The 17,179-nt window shown below is 40.8% G+C and overlaps 1 protein-coding gene across 2 annotated transcripts in view; it reads right to left on the minus strand.

The window, feature by feature from the left end:
* The window catches only part of NEK11 (NIMA related kinase 11), a 329,721-nt gene that overhangs the window by 138,012 nt on the left and 174,530 nt on the right, over positions 1–17,179 (minus strand). For both annotated transcript variants that reach the window (XR_010787302.1, XM_066584626.1), the window contains exons 7-9: positions 10,376–10,525; positions 10,202–10,280; positions 8,956–9,044 (exon numbers count right to left, since the gene is read on the minus strand). Coding sequence is in view for 1 of the 2 variants with exons in the window: in XM_066584626.1 (XP_066440723.1) it covers positions 8,956–9,044; positions 10,202–10,280; positions 10,376–10,525 (318 nt within the window). In the remaining variant the exon portion in view is untranslated. The remainder of the gene's footprint in view (positions 1–8,955; positions 9,045–10,201; positions 10,281–10,375; positions 10,526–17,179) is intronic.

The following is a 17,179-nucleotide window of genomic DNA, read 5'->3' on the forward strand; positions in this document are numbered from 1 at the left end:
AAGACAGAGTCGTTTGGCCTGGGGATTCCCCTTTCCAGCTCCCCGAATGGAGCAGGAAACCAGAACCTCCAACGCAGATATGAAACCCCCCATACGTAACTTTATGTCATAATAAGCAGGTCATTTCCACAGACTCACAAAATTATAAATGGAAAAGAAACCAACACTCAGGGGTGTATCCTCAAAAAAATACAACATGTCATAATACAGGAAGGAAAGAGAGGGGGAGTAGTAGAACAAAGTTCCCCACTATCATCTTATTCCAATTTGATTCCCAAAGTGTATCAGGAAAAGGGGCACGTGCCAATAGAAGCAGTGAGTCCGTTTATTGTCATGGTAATGCAAGTCTATAAACCAGGTCCAAAAAACTGCAACGTGGTTTGGAGATGAACTAATGTACCCGCAACATCCAAAGTCGATGTCCACTATATATTACATATATAAATCAAATGAAGGAACAGCAACATTGGCGCCGCCCCCAGAGCACGCTCGGACCAGTAAGCAGTTACTCAAGAAGAGCGATGCTCACTCGAGTAACTGTTTTATCCAAGTGTGCTCGCTCATCTGTAACTAGTAGTCATCAGTTAGTATCATGTGCATATACACACTAAAACATAGGCCTGGATGGCCAACTTCCAAAAGCCTATGTGGAGATTAGTAAGTAAGCACCCCCAAAACCCTATTGAAATGTGATCTATAGCCACCCACACTATTTAAAACTTGTGCTTCAAGATCGTGAACAACATAAATAATTACATTATTAAAAATTATCCAAATGACATTTTAACACAACACAAAAAAATAACATATTATGCTACCCTGTTTCCCTGAAAATAAGACATACCCTAAAAATAAGACATAGCATGATTTTCCAGAATTTTTGAGGATGCAAAATTATTTTTCCGGCTTTTTGAGGGTGCTTGCAATATAAGCCCTACTCCAAAATTAAGCCCTGCTAACAGTTAATTAAAAAAGTCAATTTAAATAGTGTCCAGGCAGCTATACATGTAAAAAAGTTAAATAAAAATTAATATAAGACACTGTCTTATTTTCGGGGAAACACGGTAATTATAAAAAAGAATGAAAAATATTACATAAAAATAGGCCTGAGAATAGTTGAGTTTGGATGGATTAAAATTATGCAAACAGAATAAATGATACATGAGGAGGGATGTATAGAATTTTATAAAATATTAAAATTGTGTTGACAAACACGATAAATGATAAAACTGAAAATTAAAATAAATTTGAACAGACTCAGTAGGAGAAAAGGAGGAGGAACAATTCAGACATGTATAAAAAATAATACAAGGACTAAATATAGAAAAATAATACATTTGTATAAAAACATATGGTAATAAAACAGGTTTGCATGAAGAATGGCGGTACTGTTTAATGGACAGATAGGATATGATCAGATTTGTTGGGAAAGTAAAAAATGAAGATAAAAGAGGAATTATGTGTGTGTAGCTGAAATATAAACATAAAATACAATTATTACATTATTTAAAGGGAACCTATCAGAAGGTTTGTGCCCTCCAAACTGCCACCAGTTCCAGATTGTACTGCTCCTTTATTCTGCAGATTTGTCTTTAGTAGCCCAAAGCATTGCCTCACTATGATAAACCAAACCTTAATGGATCCAGGTGCCGCTTTTGCGGTCATGTAGGTGGAGACACTGCCGAGCGAAGTCCAGATGTCTGTACCCTAATCCTACTTAACAGCGCTTGATGACTATATAACAGTTAGGAAGTACAACAGTTCAGCGCATGCACGAGATTTCGGCTGGGTTTGTAATAAAGGTCCCTGACCTCAGGAACATTAATCAAGCCAGATTACAGTATAGACATCATGATTTCTCTTGACTTCTCTTTGATTCCAAAAAGCTAATTATTTTTCAGTGCAGGGAGGCATTAAGGTTCGATTTTATTATATTGAAGCATCTCTTTGACCTATGTAGCAGGTTGGGGTTACTAGCCTTTATGTGCATAAAGGCTTCAGAGTCTTGAATTTCTTTAACTTCTAGCTTCCACCAGCATTTATTCCATATCACAGCAACATGTGTATAGCATGCAACTCTATGGGTTCACAACCCACAGGGTCTCCGTCACAACCCCTCACCCGTCAAGTCTAGAGGGGTCCTCCTCTGTCAGACTTGGGACAGGCCTATAATGGTCCATGCCTGACCTCAGGCTCTTAGTTCCTGATGTGGCTCCTTTCACTGCCTCTCACATTGGCTCTCAGCCAACTTCCCCCTGAGTCTGGCAGGAACTGACACTTTTTATGTTGCTTCCTGTCATGCCCACACTGTGTTACCCTTTGTTTCTGCAGCCTAAATGCCTGTCTACCACCCTCTGCAGGCCATTCTGTGTACTGCACTCCTACAGCTACTAAAGACACCTTCATAGAGTAGAGGGGCAGAATGATCATATACTGTAAAACCTTTAACAAACTTTCCCACTATTTTGTGCCCACAGTATCCATGCAAACCTATCTGTCTCCATGGTTACAAACTGCAAGCATACCTTGTGTAATCTGATTCTGGAGTCGTACTCCTTTTTATCTGTCCACTAATCGCTAAAATACTTCATATGTAATTGTGGATCTATTGGAGCTTTACAAATGGTTGCAAAGCGGAATATAGCCTTGTCATATATTAAAGTCAACTTAAGTTGAATTCAATGTTTCCATTTATTTTCTATGTTGTTATGTTTGTCTATATCACTTATTTAATAGACATGATGGTTCCTTGAAGTTCAGACCTTCCATAGAACTCTGTAGTGATCTAAATTTGGTTCAGTGGAACTTCAGGGCTTTGGCTGTTGCATCTGTAAGGCTTAATCACACCTTCTTGAATACGACTAGAAATTAAAATAAAAAAATCTCAACCAATTTTTGGCTGCGTAAAAAAAAAAAAAAATTACGACCGGAAAATATAGAATATTGGCGACCGAAAATGGTGACCGATTTTATACACACTGTCAAAAGATAGGTCTTGCTCTATATTTTGCTGAAATGTGCTGGAGGCTCCCATAGGCTTCTATGGGAGCTGAAAAAAGGGGAGGGGGAGGAAGTTTAGCTGCGTCCAATGCTGGGAAAAAAATTACCATTGGCTCTATTTAACCAACTGAAGTTATTCTAAGGATTTCTGCTGTCCGAGGGACAAATTATTAAATTACAATATTACTCCAGCTTTATGGTATTACAAAAGCACTTATTAACCCATTGACACATGACAACATTGTATGATGGTATAAAAAAACAAGCTCCTACAGCATTTTCTGTAAGCCAGTATGATTTCATGGTTTTAAATATTAGAATGGATTTTATATTACAGGCGGTGCTGGATTATTACAGGTGGCTTAAGGTCAATATCTTGAGTAGTAGTGTACGGTAGTATATAGTCTGTGGGAGGTCATTGTAAGCTCAGAGGAGCAATATACAGTACACAGATCGGCTTTGGCTAATGAAGCCTGCAATATACATAACATTAAGTAACTCAAAGCAAACATTAAAGCATATTGTAACAGTGGGTGGGCTGGCACGGGTACAGAAGGGGACTGCTGCCTGATTACTGCCCTGTGATGATACTCATTTGCTGTTGACCTGCTCTTCTTATGTATAAAAGCCCAGTAACTTTTCAGGCTTCCTTTACAGTTTTTTTGTATGACTTTTCTTATAGTTCGTGAAAGACACCATTAATGTCATTCTTTTGTTAAAAGCTTTTTTTCTATAGAAAAACGGGAAAAAGTCGACGGGAAAAAGATGCCATATCCAGAGCATTCTGTGTTTTGAAAAAAAAAGCTGTGGATCCCAAGAAAAATGTGCACCAAAAGGGAGGAAAACAGCACACACAAAAGTTTGTATTGCTTTTCATAAGTGCGTGTTGGTATGCAGCGAATATATGGTCACTGCAATTTGTGCCATAGAAAAGTGAATGGTTTTACTAAAAGCAACCCGCAGAGCACTGCTTCCAACTAGTTTTCCCATTCTATTGCTATCAGCATCTATTCACTCTCTGCATACATCAAGTAGTTCTTGTCGATGCTTGTCGGTCACAACAGCGTCGTGACATGGTGGCCTTGACGCAGGCCAATATCTGTCACCTTGTTATGCAGGACAAGGGTTAATGCACCATGTGCAGAGACTGATGGTTGCTGTCTCTTTATGCTGCATGGGTGCAGGCTGATGATTAGTCATTCCTGGGAGAGGCTTGGGGGTGTGGTTCTCTAGTTGCTCTGCCAATCATCAGATGTGGAGAGCTTTATATTCTTACCCCTCCCTTCATTCACCGCTGCTTATTCAGTTCCATAGAGGAGTAGTTGGAGAGTGGTGTTCCTCTGTGCTAGATGTATTGCTACTTATCCAGATAAGTGCTGCGGTTTCCTATTCAGTTGTATTTCTGTTTTTATTTTTGTATTGCTTTGCTGCGTCAGTTCATCTCTACAGGGGCTACTAAATGGCTTCCTTCTCCCTGGAGAGGTGCTACTGATCAGCATAGCATGGTGTTCTACTATATCCAGCAGTGATATCCTACGCCGTGCTGAGCGTGGTACTCTTGTGCCGCGCAGGCTTTACATACTGGCTTTCACATTTTTGGTGTGGCGTGCACTGTTCTACAGTGGATAGTGTTAACAACTGCGGTAAGTGTGAACGTCACCCTGCGTCTGTGCTGAGCGTGGTGCTCGTGTGCCGCACGGACGTGACAGTTCTTTATACAAAAATGACCTTTAGTATCTAAACACCATAACTTATATGGTCCGTTTACTGTATAACATACTGTAGGCAATAATATGTGCTTACTATATTATAAAATGTGGGTCTTCCCTAAATGTTATACATTTGGACTGATCACAAGGTACATCAGAAAACTGAATTTTGTCATATTTACGGTGCATTGTCTCAATCATAAAGATGTTTTAATGTAAAACAACTAGAAACGATGGATCTATTCTAGTACATTTCGCTATTTATTGATCTTCTCTAAGGTCTAAGTATATTTCATGTTGTCTATATCTTTGGATAAACCAGTCAGTAGAGAATGCTTGTTTATCTGACAACCATCCAAAACCCAAAATGTGATAATCCATTTAACTGTGTGATTATCCAGCATGTTGTATGTGATTAGCAGTCACATGGCCAATATACTTGACATAATCACTGCAGGAACTGCGGGGGCTACCTGAGCGGTAGTGCTGGAATGTCAGGATCCGAGGATTTAACTAGTGAGTAAGGTTGCTTTTCTATTTTATCACATTGCTTACTCATTTTCAAAAATATCAGACAACCCTTTAAGTAATTTGGAGTGAGTGGCCAACTGCAGTGAGTTGGCTGATAGGACCTGCTAAACTAATACACAGATATGTAATTGCTGGCAAACATAAAATTGTGCATGTCCTAAAAATGTTAAATGTTAGGGTTCAAAATAAACCAATATTAGGGCCTCTTCATATCAGCATTTTGCTTTCCATTTTGCTGATCTGTCGTCAGAACAGTAAAATGGAAAGAAAACATTTCCATTTCAAATTCCATAGAAATGTTTTGAAGAAGAAGGTTGCTAGGTTGTTCTCCTTGGACCTGTATATCTTGGGTTTCCAGGAGCACACTGCCGCAGGTATGGGATAATTGAGCTGGCTGGGTGTGGAGTTCTCCAGGCAGCCAATCACCACCGGTCTGCTGCATATAAATAACAGCCCCTCGGGCTAGAGGGAACTGGTTTCCTCATTTCACCTTATTTTTGCATTTATGTGTGTACAGTGATGTGTTCTGTGTGGGTGGGCAGACTTGAGGTGAACAGTCCTGATCCGTCTGGTATGCATTCCATTGTCAGTTTCTGTATTTTCTACTTCCCTACTTTATTTTTTATTGCAGTGTACATAATAGGAGTCAGATGGAACTTGAAGACAATCTGCTTTTCATTTCCAGATTTGTCTATTTTATGATGGTGGCTCCCCTTCCATGAATGTGGTTAGCACTGCTGCCTTCCAATGTTGGAGTCCTAGGTTCACATCTTATCAATGCAACATCAACTTTGAAAACCTCCAAAGAGCCATCACTCCTATAACTCCAGAACTGTAAAGCAGCAGTGCTAACCACTGAGCCACTACACTTTGTAACCCTCGGTCTCCAGCGTCATGTCTGACTATGGACAACATCTGCATGGAGGTTGTATGTTCACATTGTGTTTATTCGTCTCAAGCATTGTAGCTCTGTCATTAACACTGCTGGAATTGTAGGTACAAGTCTGACCAAGGATGATGTCTGTATAGAGTTTGTCAAAGTTGATGTTGCCCTTGATGAGATTTGACCAAGGACTATAGCATTGCAAGGCAACAGTGCTAACCACTGATCCACATTCACTGAAAAGGAGCCACCACCAGAAGACAAAACTAAAGATAAATGAACTGGGTATGTGTTGGTGAAATATAAAATTTTTTTTAAAAAAATATACAAAAATATAAAAACGTAAAAATATTAAAAAAAAACTCCAGGAGGTGTAACTCTATATTTTCTCCAAATACTCCATGATGTCATTGGGTAGAGTTGAGATGAAAGATCTAGTACATTTCTTTTGTCCCTGACGGCTTATTTACACGAGCGTATATCGGCCGATGTTTTCATGGCCCGCTGATATACGCTTCCATCTAAGCAGTCCCCCCCCCCCTTCCCGCCCATTAATCGGCTCTGTCTCTCTCCTTCCCTCCAAGTGGTTTGCAATAGAAGTGGGTGGGACAGGGGCGGGGCTAAGCTTCCGCCCCCTCCCCTTGTCCATCGCCAGCAATGGGAGTGGGAGGGACAAAGCAAGCTTAGCTCCGGACTGGAGGAGAGAGGCAGAGTGTTGGTGAGTGGGAGGGAAGGGGAGAACTGCTTAGATGGAAGCGTGAAAACCCGACCGATATAAGCTTGTGTAACTAAGCCCTAAATGTAAAAGATGGCCTTGTGTGACCTTTGCTAGAGGTATGATTAAGATTTGGATGGGCTCTTAAAGGATTTATTGTTCTTCCAATGTATCTAAAGCCACAGAGGCATTCCAGTAAGTAGATGACATAGGAGGAGTCACAGTTCAAAAAATGTCAATAGAATGGGATTTTTTTTTTCCTGTCGATAGAATTTTTTTTCTCCCATGATGGATGCTATAACAACACCTGCAGTTATTTCCCTGCATCTCAAAGAACCCCTCCGGAGCCCAGAAGTAACACTCTTAAGTGGGGTAATAATGGAAATTTTATTGTGGTGACAAAAGAGGCTAAACATTTTTTTTTTTAGGGTTTTGTTTCATTGAAAAACAGGTGTTTTAGGGTTTCCATTTGATAGGAAGGAGTCTCCTTTAAATATTTCCCAATGTTTTGTTATAATGGCTCTAAGTTGTAGGTGTTAAAAGTTAAAACTGGTAATAAAAAGACCATTTCAGTCGGATTCCTTCTTAACTGATATTCTCCTCACACATGCTGGATGGGCCTGTTTTTGGTACTTGACCGGTTTTGAATTGTGGATTCCGCATTTGCATGATGCGCGGTAATACACATTCCAATCAAATACATAGAATTCCAATCACATTAGTGGGCCGAAATTAGGTAATCCACTCACAAGAAATAAAACTCCACATGTTCTATCTTACCATGGAATCCACGACCATAGAGCCCATTGTGTACCTGCGTCATTGCTAAGCGACGGCATGGGAAATACAAAAAAAAAAAGCTGTACTGTGAATGCCTGCCTGGGTATGCAGTTGATAGGGGCTAAAAGGGTTAATATATGTTGCTTAGCAATCTATTTGAAAAAAATAAGGATAACTGTTGCAATATATTTTATGTGTATAGAACTCATGACTCTGAGGAACAAGCCTGTGGTTTCCTGTCTTGAGCCCTACGCCTGACCTGAGTGGAATCAGGAAGGTCACCAGAGCAGATGTCCCTTAGTTTAGCAAGAAATGGCTTAACCACAGAGAGTTAGCAGTTTCTAAAAAGAATGTGCTTGTCTAAGTCATATGTGAAGTCATAAGTTTTTGTCATATGTGGAATCACAAGTTTTTCCCTGTTTAACCACAAGTCGCATCCTGCAAGAGCGACCGGCTATAAAAACCAAGGCATACAGAAAATAAACAGAGTTCATTGCTTCAACCATATACTGTGTATGGGTCAATGCTTTGGCTCCAGGAGCGCTCCTACCTAGGTCAATTTGGAAACGGACAACATCACTGACCAGTCTGTTTGAGCAGACTAACCCCCGACACAGTCATGCACAATACAATTACACACCGTACGCAGGGTCCCTGGCCGGGCTAACAGCCGAAATCGGCTGCGGGCCTCCCGCATGTGGAATCCGACCCAATCGTGTGAGCCCAGACTAACAGACTGCAAAATGCGCTGCACAGTCCTAGCTTGTCTGTTTTTGGTTTTGTTTCCTTTAAAATAATTAATTGCTTTTCAATCACAAGTGGACCTGATCAAGTGATTTCTAGATCAACCAAGACATTAATACACTGCAATCTGGGACCAAAGGGGGATCTGGGCATCCATTAGAGCCCCCTCTGAAGTAAGTGCCTGTTTTCATCATTTAGTTATTTTATCCATTATACACATGACTTGTGGACAGACCCTCGGAGCGCAGGAGGTTTATTTTGTTTTTTCATGTCTACACCCATGGTATTCCAGTGGCATACATTTATTTATGCTGCTCTGCATTAGCTACCAGTTGCCGGTGTTCTAAATATTTGACGCAAATCAAAAAAAGGGTTAAAAAGCCGGATGTTCAGCTGCACTCTTATTACCAATCCACCAAGGTGATCAGGGACATCTCAGCATGCATGATAAAGATGGTCATTGTGTTCAAGGTCTCTGAAGTCATGTGATGCTGAAATTAAAGAATTTCCAGTTCTCCGATTTCAGCAAACTCTTAATAATTTCTCACATGAAAACAATAACAGAACAAACAATATCATCTAGTTTTACTTACACAGCGTTTCTAATTTGGTCAGCTTCTTTTTGGCAGATTATAGTTTTTTCGTCTTGTAGAAGTGAACCGTAAAGCTTTAATTTTACTTTCTAAGAAAAAAAACACACAGTAGCAGTTCAGCTTAAATATTAAACAGAATCTACAATCTAAAAGTCACATATTTTATTTAGGTTTTTATTACTGGCATTAAGAACATTAATTACATTTTTGATGATGTTTTTTATTTTTTTTGTTATTATCTCCAAAAAAAACACTTCTATTTTCATGTTGCCACTAAAGCAGTCACAATAGGCTGAAATTTGCAGTTTTCTCCAGTTCACTTCTCAGCTTTGCTGTATAGACTTGGACAGAAAGGTTAGTCATCTCATTATCATTAGAGGGTTTGGAAGTTAATGGCAGCTCTATATCTGGAGGCCTAGATGAGACAGGATAGCAACACTCATCAATGACTCATGCTGCCCATAGAGAAGAGTGACTCACACAGATGCTCCTGCTACTAATGATAAGTTATTTACTGTCTTACAGCTTCTGTACTCAGATAAATACTGCTAGTATTTCTATACATTGTCCTCCCTGATGCAGTTATTTCTGTGTCTGTAAGGCCAAGCTCACAGGGGTGTATAATTACTGTGTATTGTGCAGGCGCTCTATGCCCGTGTATTGCAGTAACTTGCAGGCAATCCATTACATGTTCTTACACAGTTGCGATCACATTAGCATGTCAGAATTATATAATATGTGAGCACAAAAAAGAACGCAGCATGTTCTATTTTTCCGCATATATGTGCGAGATAGAGCCCTTTGTTCTCGATTACGTAATTACATTGCGTATGGGCGAAGTGTATATGCGCCATTGCTTCGTGATGGAGCGGGAAATGAAACAAAAAACAGTGGTACTGCGCATGACTGCGTGTGAGATAAGCTTTCAGGTGCAGTTCAATTTTGCCGCCTTACCTGGCAGTACTCTGATTAACTGCCAGCTCCAGAGCTGTAAAATGTTGTGACCCCCAGACTTTTACGTTTATAGCCATGTATGCCCGGTCTTACAAAGAACAGAATCTGCTGCTTTCTCAATGTGCAGTGTATAGAACACAGAATAGCAGCACACTCCTCCCACCAGCTCAGAGAGAACTGAAAACTAGAGATACAGCCCACATATAATGGTTGGAAATACTGTTATTCCTCATATAGACACAAGGCAGCTTATACTGAAAATTTAGGTATGGCTTCATTTAATTCTACAGACCTGTAGCTTTTCTGCTATATACGGAACTTGCAGAATTTCCCCAGCGCCTGGGCGATGTGAAGGGTTTTTACTCAACATCCTGAAATGACATTTAAAAATGCAGATATAGGATTCATGTAGCAAAACAAAGTGATCAATACTGCAACAAAACATTATAGATGAGGAGTAGCATACCTGTTCAATAGTAAGTTAAGGTCATGAGAGTAATAGTCGGGCAAAGAGGGGGTTGGACCTTCCACAATTTTTAGAACGACAGCTAGGAAACTGTATCCAGTAAAAGCATGTTCAAAGCAGCACATTTCATGAAGAATGCAACCCACAGACCTAAAAAATACATAAAGTGTTAGGCACAGCATTGAAAATACATGTTACATCAGTAAAGGTCGCAGGATCCGCATCATCACCTAGGCCATCACCATTATCTGTACTGTGTATGTGCGCCGGCCGGCACATCCCCAGCACAGAATAGAAGAATCCGGACGGGTACGCGGGGGTCACTAGCCAGGCACAGGGTAGGATTCCGCTGCGGGATCCCGCTTGTAGAATCTGACCTGGTTGTGTGCAGGCGGGCTAAGAGAGCTTAGCATGGGTAAGGCTATCAATTAGGGAGACAACAACGTAATATTTGTTTGGGGGGGTTGCACCCTAACCCAAAGGATTCGTTCACACTATAGTTTTTCCAACTGATCCAGTTATATTAAAAATGAAAATCAGAAGTGAAATGGAAATCTTTACACTCACATCCATTTTTCAGTGTGATGCTGGAGGCCCTTCAATGAATGTGGCTCAGTGGTTATCATTGTTGGCTTACAAAGCTGGGGTCTTAGGTTCAAATCTCATCAACTTTCAAAAAATCATCACCCTTGGTCAGACCTGGACCACCAACTCCAGTGCTGCAAGGCAGCAGTGCTAACAACTGAGCAACTATGTTTGTTCTTTCATTATCAAAGAACTAGAATAGTAAGAGAAAGAAACACAAAGAACATAGAAAGCCAATACAATCATCCTTAGGGCTCCCACCCACTTGCCTTTTTTTCACGCGTTATAGCTTGCCTTTTTTTCAAGCGATTGTCAATGGGACTTTCTAATGTTAAAAACGCTTTGCAAGTTGGTGCGTTTTTAACATTAGAAGGTCCCACTGACAATCGCGTGAAAAAAAAAAGCAGCAATATAGCATGAAAAAAAGGCAAGTGGGTGGGAGCTCTTAGTCAAATGTGAACCTACAATGCCAGCACTGCAAGGCAGCAGTGTTAAAGACTGAGCCACAAAGCTTGAGAAGAATAAACATAATGAGAATATACAACCTCCATGCAGATGTTGTCCATAGTCAGATATGGCCCTAGAGCCCCAGGGTTACAAGGTGCCTCAGTGGTTAGCACTGCTGCCTTGCTGTGCTGGAGTTGTGGGTTCAAATCTGTCCAAGGGTGATGCCTGTTTAGAGTATTTCAATGTTAACTTGCAATGAGATTTGAACCAAGGATTGTAAGAGAACAATGCTAACCAGTGTGTGTATACAAAAAAAACCAAAAACAATAAAAAAAACCTTGGAACTAAAGAATGACATTCATGGTGTCTTTTACAAGCGAGAGAAAAAAAAACACAGAAAAAAAAAAACAGCTTAAAGGAAGCCTAAAAAGTTACTGGGCTTTTATACATAAGAGTTGATCAACAGCAAATGAGTATCATCACAGGGCAGTAATCAGACCGCAGTCCCCTTCTGTACCCATGCCAGCCCACCCACTGTTACAATATGCTTTAATGTTTGCTTTGAGTTACTTAATGTTATGCATATTGCAGGCTTCATTAACCAAAGCCGATCTGTGTACTGTATATTGCTCCTCTGAGCTTACAATGACCTCCCACAGACTATATACTACCGTACACTGCTACTCAAGATATTGACCTTAAGCCACCTGTAATAATCCAGCACCGCCGGTAATATAAAATCCATTCTAATATTTAGCTGATGGAAAATGCTGTAGTAGCTCAGTTTTTATACCATCATACAATGTTGTCATGTGTTAGTAGGTTAGAAAGTGCTTTGGTAATACCATAAAGCTGGAGTAATATTGTAATAATTTGTTACTTCGCTCTTTTGACAATTTAGAACAAGATCCTTGATTTACCATACTCAAATCAAGAACTGTGGAACATCTGCCTAAGGCTGCATCCACACGGGCTACAAAATCTCGCTACAATGTGAAGCCCATGGTTTCCAATGGGTTCTTTCACATGAGCGATGTTTTGTAGCGAGATTTTGTAGCCGTGCGGATGCAGCCTTAAGGCAATTAAATTATACTAGTGTTTCCCCGAAAATAAGACAGTGTCTTATATTAATTTTTGTTCAAAAAGGTTTAACTTTTTTACATGTATAGCTGCCTGGACACTATTTAAATTGACTTTTTTAATTAAGTGTTAGCAGGGCTTAATTTTGGAGTATAGCTTATATTTCGAGCCTCCTCAAAGCCTAAAAAATCATTTTGCATCCTCAAATTCTGAAAGGGCATGGAGGCTCTAGTACCCTGTTATACTGCCTCTAGCTTGGATACAAGATGTGAAACGGGGGTATGGAGGATCTAGTACCCTGTTGAGCCACCTCTAGCTTTTTGATGTTATATGGATGGGCATGGAGGCATACATGTTGGTATGGTATCCTGCAGCATATTACTCCACATTTGCTGTAACTGAGCCTCTGGATCGTGCAAACTCATAGGCTTTGAGATTGGAATCCAAGATGATCTCATACATTGTCCTATCGCCCGGACAGGCCATGAAATTGTGGCAATGTTGTGGAGGTATTTCTGTGACACCCTTGTGTTTTATCAGCTGAGCATTATCCTGCTGTCTCTTGGAAGCCGCCATGAGAGGCAACACATGTGGCTGCAGGATGTCCTGAACATATCACTGAGCTGTCATTGTCTCTGCTAGGGGTGACCAACTATTATATGCAATGGCTCCCCAGACCATCACTACAGCAGTGGGTGCAGTGTGCTCCATAGCAAAGGCAGGATTGAGGTGCTCACCCCTACGCCTCCAAACTCAAATACAACAGTCATCCTTGCCCAAACTAAACATGGATTCATCAGTGAAGATAACCCGGTTCCATTCCATAAGTCCAGTTTTGGCCTTCATGACACCACTTCAAATGGTGGTGGTCAAAGGCACTACATGTAATGGGCACCATGAGACCCAATCTCATTCAGGCAAGCACCTGGACATGGTTCTGACATCATGGTTTTGTAATGACTGTGCCACCTGTCTCTGGATATCAGACAATGAAATAGTTGGAGCTCTTCATGTTTGTTGGATGACCAGACAATCCTCTCTACTGGTTGTCTGTTGATGGCATTCTAAGTCCAGTCACCTTGTGTGCCCTCACGTATGCACTGGTCCCAAAACCCTCTAACAGCCTAGTCAGAATGGCCCAAGGGGTGGGCAAGTCATTGACACAAGTATCCAGCTTCTCGCAATCCAATAATGCCCCCCCCCCCCTCTCAAACTCTGTCAAGTGGATGAAATCTCTTCACTTGCGTCGTAGAGGCGTCTAGTGGTCAACAAGCTCTACACAAGCGGAAGAAGAGGTCACTAAACACAAGTATCCTCTGAGTGCCTTTTTATATACCAAGGGTGGAACCAGTTTTAGGGCCTCAGGTGACAAGACCGTTCATCTAATCACACCAGAACTCTAATCATCATTTGCATATCTGCCTGAGATGTAACTGCATGCCAAGTTTTGCGGCAAAATCACAACTCCTTCTAGGTCCTCGTTTTTGTTTTTTTTTCTTTACAAAGAGTGTACATACGGACATAGAACATTAATCAGCAATTATTTGAATTCATGTTCTTATTCGTATATGGCAAATAGCATACAAGTAGTAAAATGATAAGCATTGAGACAAACTTGGAAGTCTATACATTTATTAAATTAGCCTAAAATATCCCAGTTGACACATCAGTTCCAAAACAATACTCATTACGCACTGCCCTGTAGAGTGCCCAAGGAAAGCAAAGTTGATCTGCCGCAAGCTACAATAATTATAATGAGGCCCGAGGGAAGATGTTGTCACTCTATTCTTTATGAATGTTTGTGGAATGAACCAGCGTGTAATGTCAGTCTGGTAATTGATTCAAAAGTCCATGAAAAATGTAACTGTATTGTCTTCTGTGCAAATAAATACTAACCTATTAAATAGGATTTTGTATGTTGCGTCTGGCAATGAATTAAATTGTCACTACCGATCTAATATTGACAGATGAACATCCTACATTACTATTTATATCCCCCTTTGTCTCTCGAATACGCATTAAAATGGATTGCCACTGAGGTATGATGGCCCGGCAGCAATAAGGTGGCATATTTCCCAATAAAAGTACAGACAAATAAATGAAGACATGTTGCTTACATAGAGAGCTCTGTTGCGTTGCTATACAAAGTCTATTGTGGTAGTAAATCTTTATTGCACCATAATATGGTTCAAAATCAGGACAGTCTTTAGAAGTCAATATTTGTCAAAAATTAGCCAAGGGCCCTAAATGTTGGAAGTCAGGTCAATCAGCAACTGACAGCAATGGTACTGCAAGTCATAGGATGATGCATAAAAGTTAAAGGCTATGGACAGCTTTTAGTCTTATTAGTTGCGTTGCCAGTGTTATGGACTAAAAATGTTTTTGTAACTAGATGTTATTAAAAAACATTGAACCATCTGTCTTCTGCAGCTTGTATGTAATATAGGATAAAAGCTATACAATACATTGCAAGCTTCTTGATGATCATTATCAATTCCGTTGGAAAGGCTCTCTGACGGCTCGGTCTCCAGCCTCTCGTCTTCTGAACACTCATCTAAATTGAATTCTGATCAAACAAAATCAACCTTGATGTGATATGATCAGAATTCAGCCTACAAAAGCATTCAGGAGAAGGGGCTAGGAACTGAACCAACAGAGTCCTTCTGACGGAATTGATCGTCAATGGCATCAAGCAGAGAGAAAGCAACAACAAAGCTCTACATTATTGATTATGCTAATAAAAGATATTCTTAAAGTGACCCTCTGGTTTTGAGACAAAATTCTATTCCAGGACCAGAGGCGGGTGGTAGATTACCTGCAGCTGGTCTTCTTTGCTGCTCCGCTGATCTTCCAATTTCAGTCATTCAAGATGGCCAATGCTATGTTCAGACTGTGGTGGAAGTCCAGTATATATCTATATGGATCGGTGGGCCTTGGCAGTAGACAGTTGTCAATTTAACATTCTGTATACATATTTGCTTTCTGTCTTGCTACAAATATAATGTTCTTACAGTTATGCAATAGGTACTTCCGCTCATATGAAAATATCTGTTTTATAACTCTGCTGACATGGGGAAGCCAACATGAAACTTCTGTTCTCAAAACGCTGACAAGATAATATATAGTATAAACACGTTACATTTTCCATCTGTTTTGCAATTTTGGAGGACAGTTAACTCAGACATGGACAACCACAGTCTGAAACAGCCACCGCAGAAATTACCCAAGCAATTTTACTGGAAACATATGCAAATAACAGGGGAGGTTTGTGCAATTTATAGTTCATGATGTAACATCCAATCATATCGAAGGAACCACACGTGGCTCCAAGACAACCCACTCATTTCATCCACCACCTGATGGCCAATCACAGATGACCGGAGGATGGAAGAATTGCAAGATGCTTATCCAATAATTAAACAATACGTTGTATCTATGTAATCTTTGACCTGCCCAGATGGGTGGAGTTGTTAAACTCTTAAAATAGGCTACACGCCGATCATTAAAGTTAGAATTGAGGAAGCTATGCATGCTGAACCTCGTGTCAGTGTGAAAACTTCTTATGCGCATTATCAATTCAGAATTAATATGGAAGGGTGTAAACATTCCAAATTGAGTAAGCCGTGGTTCCGCAAAGGAGGGTTCCGCGACAGCTGGTGGCCCGTACGGGGAGTGATCGACAGGTTCCATAGAATTTGGACAGAAGACACGGACATATGCGACCTTGGACTTGGTGGGCCCAAAATATCATCAGAACACGGTAAGATAAATTAATTATCTATACCTGTGTGGCTAAGTTCAGGCTCGCCTATGTGCCGTGTCAAGGCCGAATGATTTGGACCCGCTCGACAGGTATTTTTATAAGTCTCGATCACTCGATAAGAACCTGTCATAAGATATAAAGGAATGTTTACATGCCTGTCGTTTTGAGAGTACTGGTCGGTTGGCAAGGTCAGTGAATTGCTTTAAGGGAGAGGAAGTCCCCGCAGGGGCCCCCTGCTCGGGTCAGGTTTGGAGTCTAAAACCTTAGAGTCAGGGGGGCCTGTCGGGGTAGTTTGACTAGGTGGTCCTGCTCGGGTCAGGTTTGGAGTCTAAAACCTTAGAGTCAGGAAACGGTTAAACGTCTGGACAGGCACCGCTGCTCCGTTAGAGTCTGGTAAGAGACCTAGGAGAGGGGGCCTGCCAGACAGTATCCCGAGGGGCAGTTTAGACTAAACCAGCCGTACTGGTGCTCCGTCTATTTGTCTGTTTAATTGTATGAGAATACCACCCATGTCTTGCCCAAATTGCCAAAAAGGATTGTTATTGACGAAAAGTACCCTCAGATGGGAGATCTGTAGTCAGAATAATTCCTACCCCGCCCACCGCTGTGGTTACGGTCCACTGTTTGAGGATGGTGGTCCACAAATATTTGTTTATTGTTTAAATGTCCACGAGTAGATCCCTCCGTCTGAGGGTAGATTAATAAACTGTGTAGTGACAGAAATGCTAGAGACTCTAGGGCGGGGCATATTATGTCCGGCGTCTGAGGAGACTTTTATAATCATGAATCTGGCAGCCATGATTGAAATTGAAAGGCAACAAACATTGTACCGAGGTCAATTCTTACACCCTCCAGAAAAGTGTGGAAGGGGTGGAGAGTCAAGTTATCATTGATTAATCAAGCAATCTTTCTGTGTGTCCTATCTGTCT

This window comes from Eleutherodactylus coqui, chromosome 12, assembly GCF_035609145.1.
Source record: "Eleutherodactylus coqui strain aEleCoq1 chromosome 12, aEleCoq1.hap1, whole genome shotgun sequence".
Classification (NCBI taxonomy): domain Eukaryota; kingdom Metazoa; phylum Chordata; class Amphibia; order Anura; family Eleutherodactylidae; genus Eleutherodactylus; species Eleutherodactylus coqui.